Source organism: Lepus europaeus, chromosome 2 (assembly GCF_033115175.1).
Source record: "Lepus europaeus isolate LE1 chromosome 2, mLepTim1.pri, whole genome shotgun sequence".
Classification (NCBI taxonomy): Eukaryota; Metazoa; Chordata; class Mammalia; order Lagomorpha; family Leporidae; genus Lepus; species Lepus europaeus.
The window spans coordinates 174,650,154-174,667,944 of record NC_084828.1 but is presented as its reverse complement, the minus strand read 5'-3'; the positions used below and the strand labels follow the sequence as shown (position 1 = coordinate 174,667,944).

At 63.5% G+C, this 17,791-nt stretch overlaps 1 protein-coding gene across 1 annotated transcript in view; it reads left to right on the top strand.

The window, feature by feature from the left end:
• Positions 1–17,791, top strand: part of SCN5A (sodium voltage-gated channel alpha subunit 5) — a 62,742-nt gene that overhangs the window by 12,611 nt on the left and 32,340 nt on the right. Inside the window, exons 5-13 of the mRNA XM_062216343.1 lie at positions 385–476; positions 3,810–4,040; positions 5,053–5,116; positions 5,760–5,901; positions 6,537–6,734; positions 7,265–7,444; positions 7,843–8,199; positions 12,288–12,420; positions 13,231–13,469. Coding sequence (XP_062072327.1) covers positions 385–476; positions 3,810–4,040; positions 5,053–5,116; positions 5,760–5,901; positions 6,537–6,734; positions 7,265–7,444; positions 7,843–8,199; positions 12,288–12,420; positions 13,231–13,469 — 1,636 coding nt within the window. The remainder of the gene's footprint in view (positions 1–384; positions 477–3,809; positions 4,041–5,052; positions 5,117–5,759; positions 5,902–6,536; positions 6,735–7,264; positions 7,445–7,842; positions 8,200–12,287; positions 12,421–13,230; positions 13,470–17,791) is intronic.

The following is a 17,791-nucleotide window of genomic DNA, read 5'->3' as shown; positions in this document are numbered from 1 at the left end:
CGCAGTCGTTCAAGGAGCCGAGCCGCCAGGGAGCGTGCTGTGCCGTGCCGTGCCGTGCCGTGCCGGCGTCCCGGCCGGCAGGACCGTGGAGGGCAGGGGGAGGGCGGGCTGGCTCGGGCCGGCAGGCCGAGGCTCTGCGTGGTAACCGCCCGTACCTGTGGTTTGATTCTGCAGGTATGTATCAGAAAATATAAAGCTAGGCAGTCTGTCGGCTCTGCGAACTTTCAGAGTCCTGAGGGCTCTGAAAACTATTTCAGTTATCCCAGGTAAGAGCCCAGCGTGCCGCTGGGACCTCAGCTCCAAGTGACTCTCTCTCTGTGTCCCGCCCGTGTGTCGTCCCTGGCGTCTTGTCACTGTCTCGTCTGTGGCTCTCCCTTGTTACAGATACACCACTGAATTTGTGGACCTGGGCAATGTCTCGGCCTTGCGCACCTTCCGAGTCCTGCGGGCCCTGAAAACTATATCAGTCATTGCAGGTGAAGATCAGGTGACTCGCCAAGGCTGGGGGCGCACACCGGGGCCGTCCCCGCCCCCCACCAGGGAGCCACGCCCTCCTGGGCAAGGCCCTGCACATGTGCCTGTGTCCGGGGTGTGGGAACTGTTGGCGGTGGGTGTGCCTGACTCCCTTCCCTCTCGGCGGGCTTCAGGCTGCCCACTCCAGCAGCGCCCCCTCTCAGAGACCCCCAGGGACACAGAGCACCCCCCAACCCCCCAGGCTGGGCCGGCATTGGACCCAAATTCTTCCCAAAACAGTGAAGTTCCTTTCCAAACAGAACTCGGCTACCTGAGCAGCCGAAAGCTGGCTCACGCACGCATGGCTCCAGCCAGAAGTGCCGTCCTCCGAGCCACAAACCCAGTGCACACTGTTCCCGCCGCCCCCACCCGGGTGCGCAGGGAGCACCCAGCACCGTCCCCCGTGAGCCAGTGCCCTGGGCACAGGCACCGCCCAGCCTTGGCGTGGAACAGCCCTTGCTGCATGGTGCACAGGTAGAGGTTAGCAACTGGTGCATGGTCGCCTCGGGCACACACTCTCCGTGACAGATGTTGGCAATTGTCCCCGGGAGACCTGCTGGCCCCAGAAGGCCCCTCTGGAAGCCATTTCAGTCCCCAGCCAGGAGAGTGCACCCCCTTCTAAATAAAAAGGCTGGCTCTGCCCTCAGGGCCACCCAGCGGCTGTGTCATCCAGGTCTTCTCTCCGACTCCCCATGATCACCTGAATCCAGGCTCAGAGGTCAAAGGTCCTCACGGCTCCTTGCTCCCCGAGCAGGTGCTGAACCCGGCCGTGCCCAGAACTAGAGAGGGTGCTTTTCTCTGCAGGGGGTGCCGTGGGCAGGCTGCATGGCTGTGCTCTGGGGAGGTGTCAGGGGTCAAAGCAGGACCAGTGGCACCAGCTGCCTGCATCCACTCTGGATTGGGAAACTGGGCGCCCAGGCCCAAGGCTGGCGTTTGGCGATGGCTATGCTCCCGGCTCAGGGAGGATGCCTGACTCCTCACCGTGTAGGGGAGCCCCCCGTTAGCACTCCTCACCGTGTAGGGAGCCCCCCGTTAGCCCTCCTCACCGTGTAGGGAGCCCCCCGTTAGCACTCCTCACCGTGTAGGGAGCCCCCCGTTAGCACTCCTCACCGTGTAGGGAGCCCCCCGTTAGCACTCCTCACCGTGTAGGGAGCCCCCCGTTAGCACTCCTCACCGTGTAGGGAGCCCCCCGTTAGCACTCCTCACCGTGTAGGGAGCCCCCCGTTAGCACTCCTCACCGTGTAGGGAGCCCCCCGTTAGCACTCCTCACCGTGTAGGGAGCCCCCCGTTAGCACTCCTCACCGTGTAGGGAGCCCCCCGTTAGCACTCCTCACCGTGTAGGGAGCCCCCCGTTAGCACTCCTCACCGTGTAGGGAGCCCCCCGTTAGCACTCCTCACCGTGTAGGGAGCCCCCCGTTAGCACTCCTCACCGTGTAGGGAGCCCCCCGTTAGCACTCCTCACCGTGTAGGGAGCCCCCCGTTAGCACTCCTCACCGTGTAGGGAGCCCCCCGTTAGCACTCCTCACCGTGTAGGGAGCCCCCCGTTAGCCCTGTGCTCAAGCTGAGCCTCGGGGTCGTCTCCTGGCCTCGTGCACGGCCCAGACCCCTGCCCGGAGCCGAAGCCAGCAGGGCCTCCTGCCTCCATCCCCCACATAAGCTGTCCACCAGGGCCCAGAGACAGCCTCGGGCACACAGCCCCCCAGAGCGTGTAAGGCCGATGCGGCCCTTAGGTAGCAGCCTGTCCCGGGCTGTTTGTCTCAGACCTGGGGACAGTCTCAGCCCAGCCCCCCGGGTCTCTCCAGAGCTGCCAGTGGCCCCAGAAAGCAGTCATTAGAAAAATATCACGGCCGGCGTCTGAGGGCTCTGTGGAGGAGGTGCCCCGACCCCAGACTGAGACTTGCGTAGCCGTATCCCTCTCTGGGCTCAGTCTACATTTCTATAAGACAGAAGTGAGGGAGGAGGGGGGTGTCCGAGGCCCACCTGCCCACCCGCCCGGCCTGCTGAACCTCAGTAGCAGGAGGGGCTCCCTGCTGGTCCCCGGGACCGGGCTGATCCCCCAGACTCTGCTGGAAGGGAAGTCCGTTGTCCTCATGAGAAACATTTAACCCTTGGGCACAGTCACCGTCCACCAGGTCAGGGGGTAGAGCTGCTGGCCTGTGAAATGGCTACATCAGAGTGTGCGAGCTGTGCCCGCGCCCCGTCTCTCTGTCGCCCTTGAGACCCGGGCAGGGGCTGCAGGCCCAGACATGTGCACCCCGGGGGTCCCAGGGCTCTGGCTGCAGTCCCACCACCACTCATGCCAGGCCCCCCTCTGCCCAGGCCGTTGCCAACATCTGCCAGGATGACTGCCGGAGAGAGCTGAGGGCCTGAGCCCTGGGCAGGCAGCAGCGCAGGTGGCACCGTGGGGAGGCCGTCCTGCTCCCCCACTCCCGCGTCTGCCCACCGCTGCCTCCACGTCACAGGCGCAGTGGCCGCTCCTAACACATTAACCGCTGGACGGCAGATGGGTGCCGCGGTGGGGGCGTGGGGCGGGTCCCTGCTGCTGGCAGAGGAGCCCCTCGCCCCGGTGCTCGGCTTGCTCGTAGCCTAGGAGGGCAGGCAGAGGTCAGACCTGACGCGTCTACACGTGCTTCCCTGTCTGCTGTGTGGTGCTGGCTTCCGCGGGGGACGGGTTCTGGCATCTAACAGATCGCAGCCTCTCTGCTTTGGGGAGTGGGGTGGGTGGTGGGGCAGATCCCCGAGGGTCACGGCAGGTGGAAGAGTTGCCGGGGCACCCCCGCCTGTCCCCCAGAGGTGGGCCTGAGCCAGAGCTGACCCCTTAGAGTACTTCAGCCACCAGGGCCCTGCCGAACCTGCCCCTGCAGGCCCCCAGGACACACGCTGCAGTCACAGCGCAGCCCGGGGCTCCCAGTGTCCTCCCAGGGATCCAGCCGCGCCCCACGTCATCCAGGAGAGCGAGGAGTGCCTGCCGCATCTCTCCCCAGCTCGGGGTCAGGGCCCTGCGTGGCCTGGGAGCGGCACTGGACCCCCGTCTCCTATCTCACGGCTGGGCCTGCCATAGCTCGGGGCCTGCTGGAGAGTGAGAGGCCTCCCCCACGCCATCTGCTGCGTCTGGCCGTGGCGAGTAGCGAGATCCAGAGCCCAACCCTGGAGAAGGCAGGGCTGGAGCGGGAGGCCGCTCCCCGCCCTATCCCTGCCCCGTGCTGCCCGTCCTCAGGACCCCCAGGGAGGCCCAGCCCGTGGAGTGCGGCGCGGGGGGCAGTGGGGGACCCCGTGCTGGCTGTCGCCGTCTGCAGGCCTCAAGACCATCGTGGGGGCGCTGATCCAGTCGGTGAAGAAGCTGGCCGACGTGATGGTCCTGACCGTCTTCTGCCTGAGCGTCTTCGCCCTCATCGGCCTGCAGCTCTTCATGGGCAACCTGAGGCACAAGTGCGTGCGCAACTTCACGGCGCTCAACGACACCAACGGCTCCGTGGAGGCCGACGGCCTGGTCTGGAACTCCCTGGACCACTACCTCAATGACCCAGGTGGGGACGGCTTCCCCGGGGACGCTGCGCCCATAGCCCGGGGCCTGGAGAACAGGGAGGAGGGGCACAGAGGGAGCGGCGTGGAGCCGTGCCTGGCTGGCCCTGGGCTCTCCCAGTGGGGTCTGCATTCCCTGCCAGGATGCTGACCCACCCCAGGCACCCCAGAGCCCTCCCTCTGCCTGCCCCATGCATGCCAAGGGCCAGCGCCTCTCCCGCTCAGCACCGTTGGGCTGGGTCAAAGTGGCCGCTGCCATGGGGCCTGCCTCCAGGGCCGATCCCACCAGCACCAAGCTTTGGAAAACGGAGGCACAGTTTCAGCGTGGCTCAGCTGCGGAGGCTCAGCCGTGGTCAAGGGCAGCAGCTTTAAGATATTGGGGGCATCGGTGTCCCCGGCAGGGCTCCAGAACACACAGCCCTGCGGCTCTGCCCCAGGGTTCCGGGGTCAGCAGGTCCAGCTCAGGCCCTGCCCTTGGGGATCCACTCTCAGCACCGAGGCAGGCGGTGGGACCAACAACCACCCCACCCAGAGGAGCGGACAGGACCAGGTGTCCTGGGTCTCCCAGCCCCCTCTGAGCAGGCCCCAGTGTTGCCGTGGTGACTGGCAGGCACCCCTCCTACCATCCAGTGCAATGGCAGTGGCTCCAGAGCTGGGCAGTGGCCGGCCCAGGCTCCACAGTGACTCAGCGACCGAGCAACCACTCTGCCAGATCTCACCTCCTGGTTCAAGGCCCCTCTCGGTCCTGGGGAGCCCCTGAGTGGTTTGGGGCAGGGCGCGGAAGCTCCCCAGGGAGACAGCTAAGAGCCAGCCTGCTGGGGCTTCCTGGGGCACTGGTAGCAGAGGTGTGTGCAGGGGCAGGAGGGAGGCAGGGAGGCAGCTGGGGCGGCCTGTGCCCCACCAGACGGAGGGTGGGGCAGGGAGGAAGGCGAGAAGCCCCCCCAGCCACGTCTCCGCCTCCCCAGAGCCCTGGTGTCAGGGCCGCGTGTGCCCTCACCCCACGTGTTTCTCTTCCAGGAAATTACTTGCTCAAGAACGGCACCTCCGACGTGCTGCTGTGCGGGAACAGCTCTGACGCCGGGTACGTGGGCCGCCGCCGGGCTCCTCCAGAGGAGCCGCCTGTGACTGAGCCTGCCCGGCGCAGAGGAAGCGGGGCTGTCCCCGAGGTCCTTCCCTGCCGGCCGCTGGCTCCCTCCACCCCCAGGTCTTCTGGGGCTGCTCCCTCCCTGCCCCCACTCCGTCCTGCAGGGCTGGCTGTGGCCCGGCAGCCTGGGCTCCCCCGAGGACAGGCAGGGACCGAGCGTGGTACCAGGCATGCCCGGTAGCCGTGTGCGGCTTTTGGGGCTCTGGGTCAGGGGGATTGGGCTGCATGCACTTGACTTCCTGAACTATGGACGGGCCCCACCCCCGCCCCCACTCAGCGCCAGGGTCCTGCTCTGGGCTCATCCTGCTCGGTTCAGGCGAGCCCCTCCGCTTCCCCCGGGTGCCCGCACTGTGCTCGACTCCCTGCTGGTGGACGGGCAGTGGGGAGACGCAAGCTGGGCCCTTGTACCCCCTGCCTGAGGGAAGAGACAGCTGCTGAGGAGGGGGTGTAGACGGGCTGGGTGTCGCCCGGCAGAGAGATGGCCCCGGGGGCTCGGGGGGCGTGTGCTGGGGTGCCCCAGGGGGCATGGGATGGACCAATGAAGGGTGAAGGGCAGGAGGTAGCGTCTGATTGGCCGCAGGACATGCCCCGAGGGCTACCGGTGCCTGAAGGCAGGCGAGAACCCTGACCACGGCTACACCAGCTTCGATTCCTTCGCCTGGGCCTTCCTCGCGCTCTTCCGCCTGATGACACAGGACTACTGGGAGCGCCTCTACCAGCAGGTGCGTGGGTGCCCAGCTCGCCGGGCGGACAGCTCGCCACCGCTGAGAGCCGGCAGGCGGGTGGGGAGCAGGGCTCCCCACGTCTGCAGAGGGGGTCAGCAAGCGGACACCGTCTTCACCCGTGACCCAGGGCCCCTGCCTTGGTGCCCGACCCTCTGAGAGGGGACGGTGCTCTCCTCTCCCTCCGTGGGCACAGTGCCTCCCAGCGGGGGAGGGGGCGTTGTCTGCACCGTGGGTGGGCCCGCGGCTCTGCATGAGGACCCCCTCTTCCGCGGGAGGGCTGCTGTCCCCCCGGGCTGTGAGTGTCTGAGTCCCTGGCATGGCCACACCGGGTGTCTTAGAGAGGCCGAGGCCCTGAGGGGCCTCGGTGAGGGCGACCCAGGTGACCTGCCTCTACTGCCCATCCCCCAAGGGCTCTGTGAGGGTGACCTGCCCCCCACTGCCCATTCCCCAAGGGCTCGGTGAGGCTCACCTGCCCCCCACTGCTCCCCCAGACGCTGAGGTCTGTGGGGAAGATCTGCATGAGGGTGACCCCCCACTGCCCACCCCCCGAGGGCTCGGTGAGGCTGACCTGGCCCCACTGCCCATCTCCCGAGGGCTCGGTGAGACTGACCTGCCTCCACCTGCTCCCCCAGACGCTGCGGTCGGCGGGGAAGATCTACATGATCTTCTTCATGCTCGTCATCTTCCTGGGCTCCTTCTACCTGGTGAACCTGATCCTCGCCGTGGTCGCCATGGCCTACGAAGAGCAGAACCAAGCCACCATCGCCGAGACCGAGGAGAAGGAGAAGCGCTTCCAGGAGGCTGTGGAGATGCTCAGGAAAGAGCATGAGGTGGGGCCAGTGCTGCCGTGGGGCCCGGCCTCCCCTGCCGGGGGTGCTCCGGGCCAGGTGCACGCAGGGGAAAGCCGTGGCTCCTGGACCCAGGTGGTGCCGAGGGCTCAGTGCACACTGGCTGCAAAAGATCCGAGGATCCAGGGAGGGCCAGCTCAGAACGTAAATCCTGGTGCTGCCGCCCCACAGGGTGGACGCTGAAGGCCAGGCCGGGCCAGGCTGTGGGCACCTATGTGCTCGTCTTGTATCCCATGCCGCCTCCTCCAGGACTCGGCTGGCTGAACTTTCTAGAAGCTCCCTGCCCCCTAGTTCTGTCACTTCCCCTGTGCGTGCTCCCCCCCCCCCCCCCGCGCCCTTCCACAAGCTGCAGCCGCCCCCATCTTGCAGCTTTCTGCAGACACATAGGGCCGCCCTGAGGCCTCGTCCGGGGACAAGGGCCCGGGGCCTCGTTGCTGAGGGCCACCCGCCCGCCTAAGCCTGAGGCTGCCCGGACTCCCAGCGACCGGCCCTTCCGTCTTCACCTTCCCCAGGCCCTCGCCATCCAGGGTGTGGACACCGTGTCCCGGAGCTCCCTGGAGATGTCCCTGCTGGCGCCGGTGGCCAACCACGACAGAAGGAGCAAGAGGAGAAAACGGCTGTCTTCAGGGACAGAGGAGTGTGGGGACGACAGGGTCCCCAAGTCTGACTCGGACGACGGCCCCCGAGCCCTGGTAATCCCCGGCCACGCACCTGCGTGGGATGTGGCCGCCGCCCTGGGACACCCTGCAGGGGCACCCCTGACCCCCCCTTTCCCCTGGTGGTTTTCGGAGTGGAGGAGCTCCAGGCAGGTGGAATGGTGTCATGACACCCCCAGCCTGGGCTCGTCCTCGGGCACTGGCGCTGGGGCGAGCTGGGGCCGGGCCCGGCTGGACACCAGTAGCCTTCCCGCGTCCTCGGGCCCCTCGCCAGGCCAGCTTCCAGCTCGAGCCCCAGCAGAGGCAGGATTCCCCGGAGCCCCACACCAGCCTCCCTCCAGGTGGCCCCCGGCTCTGCCCACCCAGCCCCTGCGTGGGGCCTGCTGCGGCCCGAGCGAGCAGTCTGGTCACGCCTCGTCTTCCCGCGCCCTCAGAATCACCTCGGCCTCACCCGCGGCCCCAGCAGGACCTCCGGGAGGCCGCGCTCCAGCCGCGGCAGCCTCTTCACCTTTCGCCGGCGAGACCTGGGCTCCGAGACGGACTTTGCCGACGATGAAAACAGCACAGCAGGGGACAGCGAGAGCCACCGCACGTCCTTGCTGGTGCCCTGGCCCCTGCGCCGGCCCAGCACCCAGGGACAGCCCGGTCCCGGCCACGCCCTCAACGGCAAAAGGAACAGCACCGTGGACTGCAATGGGGTGGTCTCCCTGCTGGGCACGGGCGACGCTGAGGCCACATCCCCAGGGAGCCACCTCCGCCGCCCCGGGGTACCGGAGCGCCCCGCGGACACGGTGAGCCAGCCCCACGGGGCACGTGTGGTCTCCCCGAGTGTCGGCAGTGCCAGGCCCACAAATGCTCACTAGACCGTGGCAGGCCCCAGGGGCAAATAAGCCTGAGCTGCCACGCCCTTGGGGACGGACAGAAGCCACAGCAGGGAGTCCGTGGCGCGGAACAGGGCAGGGCGTCTCATAGCTGGTAGGACCCGGGCATGAGATGCATGGGATGGAGGCCCCTTGGAGTCGTGGTCCCAGGCAGGCACCCCCGGGGGCCCCTCAGAAAAGGCAAGTCTCCCCTACGTGTGGCACACTCCCATGCTTAGCAGCTGCTCACTCAGTATCTGCCCAAGTCCTAAGGGCTGGGGGAGGGGACCCCCGGCCACGGGAAGACCCCAAGGGCACAGGAGCGGCCTGAGTCCAGGAGCAGGGTGTAGGAGGGTGGTTAGAGACCTCCCTACCCTGAGCCTCAGGGACGGGCTGACGTGGGTGGAGCAGTGTGTGCTGTGCAGACCTCGTCCTGATGCACGGGCGGGCAGGGAGGACAGCAGGTGCAAAGGCCCTGGGGCCAGAGCCCACCTCGCCTGGGGCCTGGTGCTGCCCTGAGCTCAGTGTGGCTGCAGCCGAGACCGGGGGCAGAGAGGAGCTGGACTTAGGTCAGAAAAAGGCACCGCACGCCCAGGGCCCCACGTGAAAGGGCCATCCGCAGATCCCAGCCGACCCGGGTCCCCCCGAGGCCCAGGGAGCTGCGGGACAACTGCCGGGAGACTGCGGGCGGCACCGGGGTGGGGGGCTGGCGGGGGAGGGTGGGGCCAGACGGCCGCTGCCGGCTGTGGCCGTGGCCGTGGCCCTCTGTGGGGTGCATCCGGCTCTCTCTGCTCCGTAGAAGTGGAAACAATGCCGGTGGTGGTGACAGCTCAGCGAGTTCAGGCAGTTCAGGTGCCCCACGCTCAAGTCACTGTTACAGTATGTGTTCTTGGGGTGCTGGGGCCTTCCCACGCCTTCACAGCAGGGTGTAAGGGGGGGAGCCGGGGACCCAGGGCAGGCAGACCCCAGCTTCCGGCTGGCACCGCAGAGGCTCCTGCCTTCACCTGGAGGGTGGAGTGTCGGCGTCCGGGAGCACCCGACCAGGCAGGTGCAGCCTCAGCCTGATGGAATCGGGTCAGCAGCCAGAGGAGCGCTAATAGAATTTCCTAATCTCGTTAGCGAGCAAATCAGCTCATTGTGCTGCACATGTCGGAGGAACCCAAGTTCAAGCACTTCATTACCGGGAACTCTGACTTCCCCATTCTCACTTCTGTAGGGCCCATCTGTAACCCTAAAGGGATTAGCGGGCCAAGACACGGGGTCATTTGCAAAGCTAAAGGAATTAGCGACCCGAGATGGAGACATTTGAAAAGTCAAGGAGATGAGTGGGCAGCCCGGGAACGCCTTCCCCGCTCCTGGCCTGAAAACAGCGTCAGGCCACTCAGGGCAGTGGCCCTCGACGTGGGCGGGGCAGGAGGGGCCGGGCGGCAGAGCACTCCCATTCTGTGCATCCGCACTGGGAAGCAGGGGCCAACGCTGACCGTGTTCTTGACTGGCTGGGAGTGCCCGGTTCCCAGGGCCAGCTGGGCTGGAGGAGGCATGGCGATGGCCCTTCTTTCCCTCCTCCTTCATCCTCTTGGCCCCTGACCACCTGCCAAATTAGGGGCAGAGCTGGGATGCAAGGCCACGCCTCCTGACTGAGCATCCGCCTGGGTCATCCTGCAGCGGCCTGCCCCGTGGGTGCCAGGCGGGGCCTAAGGCTCCAGGGTGAAGGCAGTGAACAGACAGGCACAGTCCGTGCCCTCTTGTCTGCCTTCTTGTGTTCTGGAATGCTCTGGGAAGGCCTCCCCAGGGAGGCGACGTTGAACTGGACAGGGGAGTGACTTTCTGGAGCCACAGAGATGCGGAGCGGTCCTGTTCTGGACAGGGGCATGGCAAGTGCAAAGGCCCTGGGGAGGAGAGGGGCTGGCAGGCCCGGTGAGGGGAGGCATTCGGGAGCAGCGCCAAGTGGAAAGGTGGGAGGGGCCCTGTGGGAGGGGCCCTGGGGGCTCGGGTGGGACGGGTTCGGGTGTCCCCTGAGCTGACTCACTTGTTAAGGGCCCCTGGCGGAAGTGGAGAGAGAGAGGGAGGGAGGGAGGGAGGGAGGGAGGGAGGAGCCGCGAGGGGATGCTGCAGAGGTCCCAGGAAGGAGGCAGGTGGCGATGTCTGTGTCAGCCGGCTGTCACAGTGGGCGGCTGCGGCACTCACTGCACCACGTTGCCTCCTGGCAGGCTGCAGGCGCCTGGGCTGGGCTGCACCTGGCCTGGGGGCCACCCTGGGTGGGCTCAGGAGGGCTCTGCACGCCTTTGTCTTGCAGCTGCTGCCTGGGGACGCCCTGTTATTATCCTTTAAATCATTCAGATACAGCACAGTATCTTTCTTAAGATTGTTTTTTTCATTTGGGTGAAGGAATTAGAGAGAGGGGGAGAGAGAGAAAGGTCTTCCATTCGTTGGTTCAATCCCCAAATGACCACAAAAGCTAGAGCTGGGCGGATCTGAAGCCAGGAGCCAGGAGCTTCTTCCGGGTCTCCCATGTGAGTGCAGGGGCCCAAGGACTTGGGCCATCTTCCACTGCTTTCCCAGGCCACAGCAGAGAGCTGGATCAGAAGAGGAACAGCTGGGACTCGAACTGGTGCCCATATGGGATGTGGGCGCCGCAGGCAGAGGCTTAGCCCACTACGCCACAGCGCCGGCCCCGTGGGGATGCTCCTTCTGCAGGGGATTCCTGGCACCCAGAGCGAGGAGAACATGTCTGTCCTATCCACTCACACCCCACTGGCCAAAGCCAGGCCACCCTCACCCCAGCAGCAGTGCAGGGAGAGGGAGTCTTGAGCGACGCATGACCCAGGGAAGGAGCGGGAGCGAGGCTGGGAGGAGCTAAGACGTGCATGTGCGCTCTGTGGGCCAGACACGGTTGGCACTGGGCCTGTGGCCCTCCTGGGTGCTCCCTGTCTGTTACTTCCATGCCCTCCTGAGCCACAGGCTGTGCCACGCTGATCACCAGGCCCGTGGTCCCGCCTCCCTCCAAAGATGACCAGGGCCCTGGTACGTGGGGCCTGCCTCGGCTCCGGGGGGCGGCTTGGGGAAGCCTGGAGGAGGCCGGAAGGCACGGCCCTGGCCAGGACACTCCTCATCGCTGTTTCCAGCCTGGGTCCTTTTGCTTATGAACATAGTGCATGAACATCGCGAAAAAATGCAAGAGTACAGAGCACCTGGAGTGCAGAGCCCACGGCCTCTCCCACCATGAGCCCGTTCCCCACATACTGTGTCCCCCTTAACATCCGCGTTTGTCCTCCAGATGTGTGTGCTTTTCACCGGACTGTTTGTCTTGGAGACGCTCCCGCGAGAGCGTGCGCAGAACGGCCTCGCTCTGGTCCTGTTGGAGTCGGATCAGATCTATAATTGACTTTAACATTCTGCCTATTGATTGCTCGTCTCATTTGTATGGTAGTAGGAGCGGCGCTGCCATCAACGACATTTCTGTGTATTTTGGATGCACGTCTGCAATTATTTATGAAGTCAGATACTGGACGAGGAGCTGCAGGGCCAATTAAGCACCTTCAGGGTCAATGCAGCCAAGCTGCCTCCCCCGGGCCCGTCCAGGCCTCGTGCTTCTATTCGCATCATCCGAGAGCACTCTGGCTTTCTGTTTCAGCGTCTTTCTGCTCTTCACTCTGGGGAGCTTGTGGTCGGCTGAGACCCCCAGGTCACTCCTGCACGCACTAATGGACATGACAAGATCCACGCAGGAAGGGTGTGCGGGGCAGGCCGACGCCTGACCACGCTCAGGAGCCACCACCCATGGGAGGCGGGAAGGGGCTGGTAGGAAGGAGATGGCGAGCGGCAGGAGGCGTGGGGTCGTTGTGACCAGGGAGGGAGTTGACCTTGGCCTCTGTAAGCCCAGCATTCACCGTCGGTCCCTCCTCTGTGCTCCCGTGACCCTTCCTAGCATGGGTCTGGACCAGCTGCCCCAGCAGCCACAGCCCCAGGCTCAGCGGGGAGTAGGGGACAGGCTGACACGCGTCTCCTGGTTCCCCCAGACCACGCCTTCGGAGGAGCCAGGTGGGCCTCAGGTGCTGAGCCCGCAGGTTCCGGGTGTAGACGGCTTCGAGGAGCCAGAAGCGCGACAGCGGGCCCTAAGTGCCGTCAGTGTCCTCACCAGCGCCCTGGAAGGTCAGTGCTCCCCACCCCCGCTGCAGGTGCCTCACCCTGCCCCAGCCTGCCCCAGGCCTCACCCCCCACCCCCAGCTGCTTGGCCTGAGTCGGACATGACAGCCGTCCCAGGTTCCACGCCCTCACCAGCCCTGGGCGTCTGTCATCTGTTGCACCTTGCTTTCCCCCAGGTACCCGCTTGTCTGTGTTCCTTCCAAACGGCCACAGTGTCCTGTCCTGTCCCAGGTGTCTCCACCCCGGCCCCAGCCTGCCCAGGGTTGTATCGGCCCCAGCCCATCCTCACGCCTCTCCAGGTCCCTGTCGGACCATCCCGGCCCAGCTCACCCATGCCGTGTGGCCTCGTGCCAGCCATTCCCATCTCTGTTCCTCCCGGCATCCCCCAGCTGTCCCGCTGGCCCTGCACCTGACCAGGCTGCCCTTGGCGCCCTGCCCAGATGTTTCTCACCTGCCCCAGGCTTGCCCATCTGTCCTGACAGGCCCCACACGTCCGCACGTTCCAGTCTTTCCGCTGACTCTCTGGTCATTTCAGCCCGCCCTCCCCCGAGCGGCCCCACATCTGCATGGGGGCCATGGTCCCCGGGGGCCACCTGCGTCCCCGCCTGTCCTGTCTCGGTTTTGCTCACACCCGTCTCGGTCTCCTGTGCCGGGGCTCTCTTCTCCCATGTCCTTCGCATTCCCTGCGTGCTCCCTGTGCTGTGGCCTTGCAGCAGCGCCGCCAGCACCCTGAGCGGGCAGTGGCTCTTTCCTGGGACGGCACCAGATGCCAGGATGTGCCCAAGCAGACCCACTAACCGCTGGCTGTGCCCGCAGAGTTGGAGGAGTCCCGCCGCAAGTGCCCGCCGTGCTGGAACCACTTTGCCCGGCGCTACCTGATCTGGGAGTGCTGCCCACTGTGGCTGGCCATCAAGCAGAGAGTGAAGCTTGTGGTCATGGACCCGTTCGCCGACCTCACCATCACCATGTGTATCGTGCTCAACACGCTCTTCATGGCGCTGGAGCACTACAACATGACCGCCGAATTCGAGGAGATGCTGCAGGTCGGAAACCTGGTAAGCTCGGCCGGGCGCGGCCCCGCGGAACCCAAACACCGGCGGATCTCTGAGGGTACAAGTTCCATGGGCGATGTTGGGAGGAGGGAGGGAGCCGCCAGATCAGCTGTTGGGAGCTGAGAGAGATGGACTGGGAGTGGAGACTGGGGTAAAAGGTTTATGAAGGTGCCCAGAGGCCATCAGCGCTGGGCTGGGGTAGGCCTGCCATTGTGCAGTGAGTAGGGGCAGAGGACGGTGCACGCAGACAGAGGCAGGGCCCTTGTGCACAGAGCTGGCACAGAGGAGTGCCAGCGCTGTCTGATGGACCAAAGATGGGTGGGTGGTGGGAGGGAGGGAGGGAGGGAGGGAAATAAAGGAGTACAGGTGGGTGGGGGCATGGACGGGAGATGGGTGGACAGGTGGACAAATGGATGAATGAATAGGTGGATGGATGGAAAGACAGGTGGCCACTGAATGGGTGGATCGGTGGGCGGGTGGTAGATGGATGGATAGTGGACGGGTGGGTGGGTGGATGGAAAGACGGGTGGCCACTGAATGGGAGGATGAGTGGCAGGTGGTGGATGGATAGTGGACAGGTGGGTGGGTGGATGGAAAGACGGGTGGCCACTGAATGGGAGGATGAGTGGCAGGTGGTAGATGGATGGATAGTGGACGGGTGGGTGGGTGGATGGAAAGACGGGTGGCCACTGAATGGGAGGATGAGTGGCAGGTGGTGGATGGATAGTGGACAGGTGGGTGGGTGGATGGAAAGACGGGTGGCCACTGAATGGGAGGATGAGTGGGCGGGTGGTAGATGGATGGATAGTGGACGGGTGGGTGGGTGGATGGAAAGACGGGTGGCCACTGAATGGGTGGATCGGTGGGCGGGTGGTAGATGGATGGACAGTGGATGGGTGGGAGGGTGGATGGAAAGACGGGTGGCCACTGAATGGGAGGATGAGTGGCAGGTGGTGGATGGATAGTGGACAGGTGGGTGGGTGGATGGAAAGACGGGTGGCCACTGAATGGGTGGATCGGTGGGCGGGTGGTAGATGGATGGATAGTGGACGGGTGGGAGGGTGGATGGAAAGACGGGTGGCCACTGAATGGGTGGATCGGTGGGCGGGTGGTAGATGGATGGATAGTGGACGGGTGGGTGGGTGGATGGAAAGACGGGTGGCCACTGAATGGGAGGATGGATGTGTGGACGAATGGATGAACGGGCGGGTGGGTGGGTGGGTGGCTGTAATGAGTAGATCAGACAGAGCCAGATTGGAATTCTGACTCAGTTCTTGTTAACTCTTAGTCTCAGTAATTGGCAGAGTAAGTATTTGTTGAATTTAATAAGTGTAAAATTAGTGTGATGATATTAACCTCCTAGGGAGCTAATGAGGATTGACTAAGACAATACACAAATGTGCTTGACGCGGAGTTTGATAAACAATAAGCACTCAAAGTAAATGATGGCCGTGGGATTACTGCTGTTAGAGGACTGGCCCTGGAAGTCGGAGCGTTCGGACTCGCACTCTGGTTTTCCTTCTTGAGATAAAATCGCTCCTGTCTCACCATATATACGGGGACACAGGAGGGCGCGGTTGGACTTGCAGCCGCTGTCTCTCGACTCCCGCACACAGGGCCACGGTGGCGCTCTGCAAATGGACAGGGTCACCCTTCCTCTGGGGGCCCCTAGAGCAGGCCGTGGTCATCCCAGACGTGGCCACCGTTGGGTCTAAGCTCTGGCTGAAGGAAGAGCCAGCCCTGTCCTGGGCGCAGCTGCTCAGGCGGCCCCCGGGCAGCGGGTCTCCCACGCCGGGGAGCAGGAGGGCTCTCTTCTCCTCTGAGTTCCTTCCCAGCCCTAGGACTGGGTGGTTTTCCGCAGGAGACGATGTTCTCCTCCCTGTGCCGTGATGCTCCTGTCCTCTCCTCTCCTTCTGTATGCAAACAAAAGCGAAAGCCGTGTCTGGGTCTGCAGGCATCTCTGGCGCTGTTGGGAAAGTTGAGTGGCCTTCAGATGGTGGTCGTGGGGTTTCATTGTCCGTGGTGGTGTTGGTGTCACCGTGGCGCCGGTCTGAGCAGCGGGTCAGTGTGGTCAGGAGCACCAGTGGTCCTGCTGGCTCACTGCGTCGTGGTCGAGTCGCACTTGTGTTGAACTTGTGGCTCAGTTGCTGCTGACAGGCAGTGCAGCTGGGTCACACTGGGCTTTGTTCTGTTTGGAGAGCGCGCTGTTAGTACCTACGGCTTTTAGTTTCTTGCACTGAATATATTATAGGTGATTTAAATATTAAATATAAAAAAGACCACAAAAATAAACATGCACAAACAATCCTGGCATGGTAAAGCCTTTTTTTTTTAAGATGTATTTATTTATTTGAAGGCAGAGTTAAAGAGAGGCAGAGGCAGAAGCAGAGAGAGAGAGAGAGTGAGGGTGAGAGGTCTTCCATCCACTGGTTCACTCTCAGGTGGCCGCCATGGCCGGAGCTGTGCCGATTCGAAGCCAGGAGCCAGGAGCTTCCTCTGGGTCTCCCACGCGGGTGCAGGGGCCCAAGGACTTGGTCCATCTTCTACTGCTTTCCCAGGCCACAGCAGAGAGCTGGATCAGAAGTGGAGCAGCGGGGACTCAAACCAGTGACCATATGGGATGCCGGCACCGCAGGCAGCGGCTTCACCCGCTACACCACAGCGCCAGCCCCAGGAAAAGCCTTGCTCCAGAAACAAACCGTACAGGAGAATATGGGTAGATTTGACTTGAATCATAAAAAAAAGGTCAAAAGCAGGCAAAACTACTTCCCCCAGAAGGACTGTGGACAAGAGAGCCAGAAAAGTTTCCTGTCGAAAAGCAATTAAAATGTAACAGCGAAAAATCCAGCAAACGTGTTTTGAAATGCAGAGTTAAGTGCATGAGAAAAAACCAGTCCCAGAGGCCGGACGCAAACAGGGACTTACAACCCCAGCAAAGCACCGGGAACGGCTCTGCGGTGACACAGGGTGGGCGGGAGGGGTCGGTGAGGGGGTGCGGGGTGCTGACCTGGTGGGCAGTCAGTGCAGAGAGGAGACCTGTGCTCTGAGGGCAGTGCAAGTAAGAGACGGAACTGAGCAACCCAAATGTTTGCTACATTGTTTATTGTTCTAGCCCCCTCCTGCAGTGACCCGCCCTGTCCTGCAGTGACCCGCCCTGTCATGTAGTGACCCTCCTCCTGCAGTGACCCGCCCTGCCCTGCAGTCACCCCCCTCCTGCAGTCACCCCTCCTCCTGCAGTGACCCCCCTCCTATAGTGACCCCCCTCCTTCAGTGACCCCCCTCCTGTAGTGACCCCCCTCCTGCAGTGACCCGCCCTGTCATGTAGTGACCCTCCTCCTGCAGTGACCCCCCTCCTGCACTCACCCCTCTCCCAGTGACCCCCCCCCAGTGACCCTCCTGCTCCTTCGCTGACAGCTTTAACCCTTTCCTGAGGGCAGTGCCCCATGGCCTCATCACCAGTCAGTGCCCCCGTCTCTATACCAATGACAATCCCACATCAGCTCGGTGTTGGAGAAAACCCCCCAGCCGCAGCCTGGCGTCCGTTCAGTAAGGCAGTGAAGAGGAGTGCCCACCCCGGCGCTAGGAGGTGACAACGGAGCTGTGTGTCAGCCAGCCGCAATGGGAGGAAGCTTGTGACGATGGACTTGGTGGAGTCCACTGTCTGGACGTCTGCGAATGACGAATGAGCCTATAAAGTGATCCCGGGGATATCACTCAACCCCTCTGGGGTGGCACGCCTTTCTCCCAGGCCAGGCTGGGTTCCCCACAGTACAAAGCATCAAGGAGCCAGTCCACCTGGGCCAGAGTCAGCAGACAGACAGACACACACACACACACAGACCTACCCCTGTCACAGGTGTCGCATGGTAGAACTGCCGGCTGGAGGTGTTAAGGAACAATGTTCGAATCAACCAAAGACGTAAAAGAAAGAATTAGAAACACAAGAAAAGAATAAGACAACCTTTTGACGAAGAGCCAAGTCAAATACTAGCAATGAACAATCTAGCCGTTGAGGTTAAACTCTCAGTGTACAAACCAAATGCCAGATGAAGGCAGCTGGGAAGATAATTGAGGAATGTAAAGTTGGGCCTAAGGAGCTTTCCCAGGATGTAGCGCCGAGGGGTGAAGAGAGGAAGGAAGGAGGGCGAACAGGCCTGACTCCGCCTCCCAGATTACGCTGCTGAATTAGGAATAATCCAGGAGAACCCTCGCGGAGGCTGGGAGCTGACGAGAGCCCCGCCGTCGTCACGGAGCACACTCAGTGCCCACGTTAGGTTCCGAGTGGGGGGAGACGCAGTTTTCCTGCGTGAGCGCTAAATATTGGA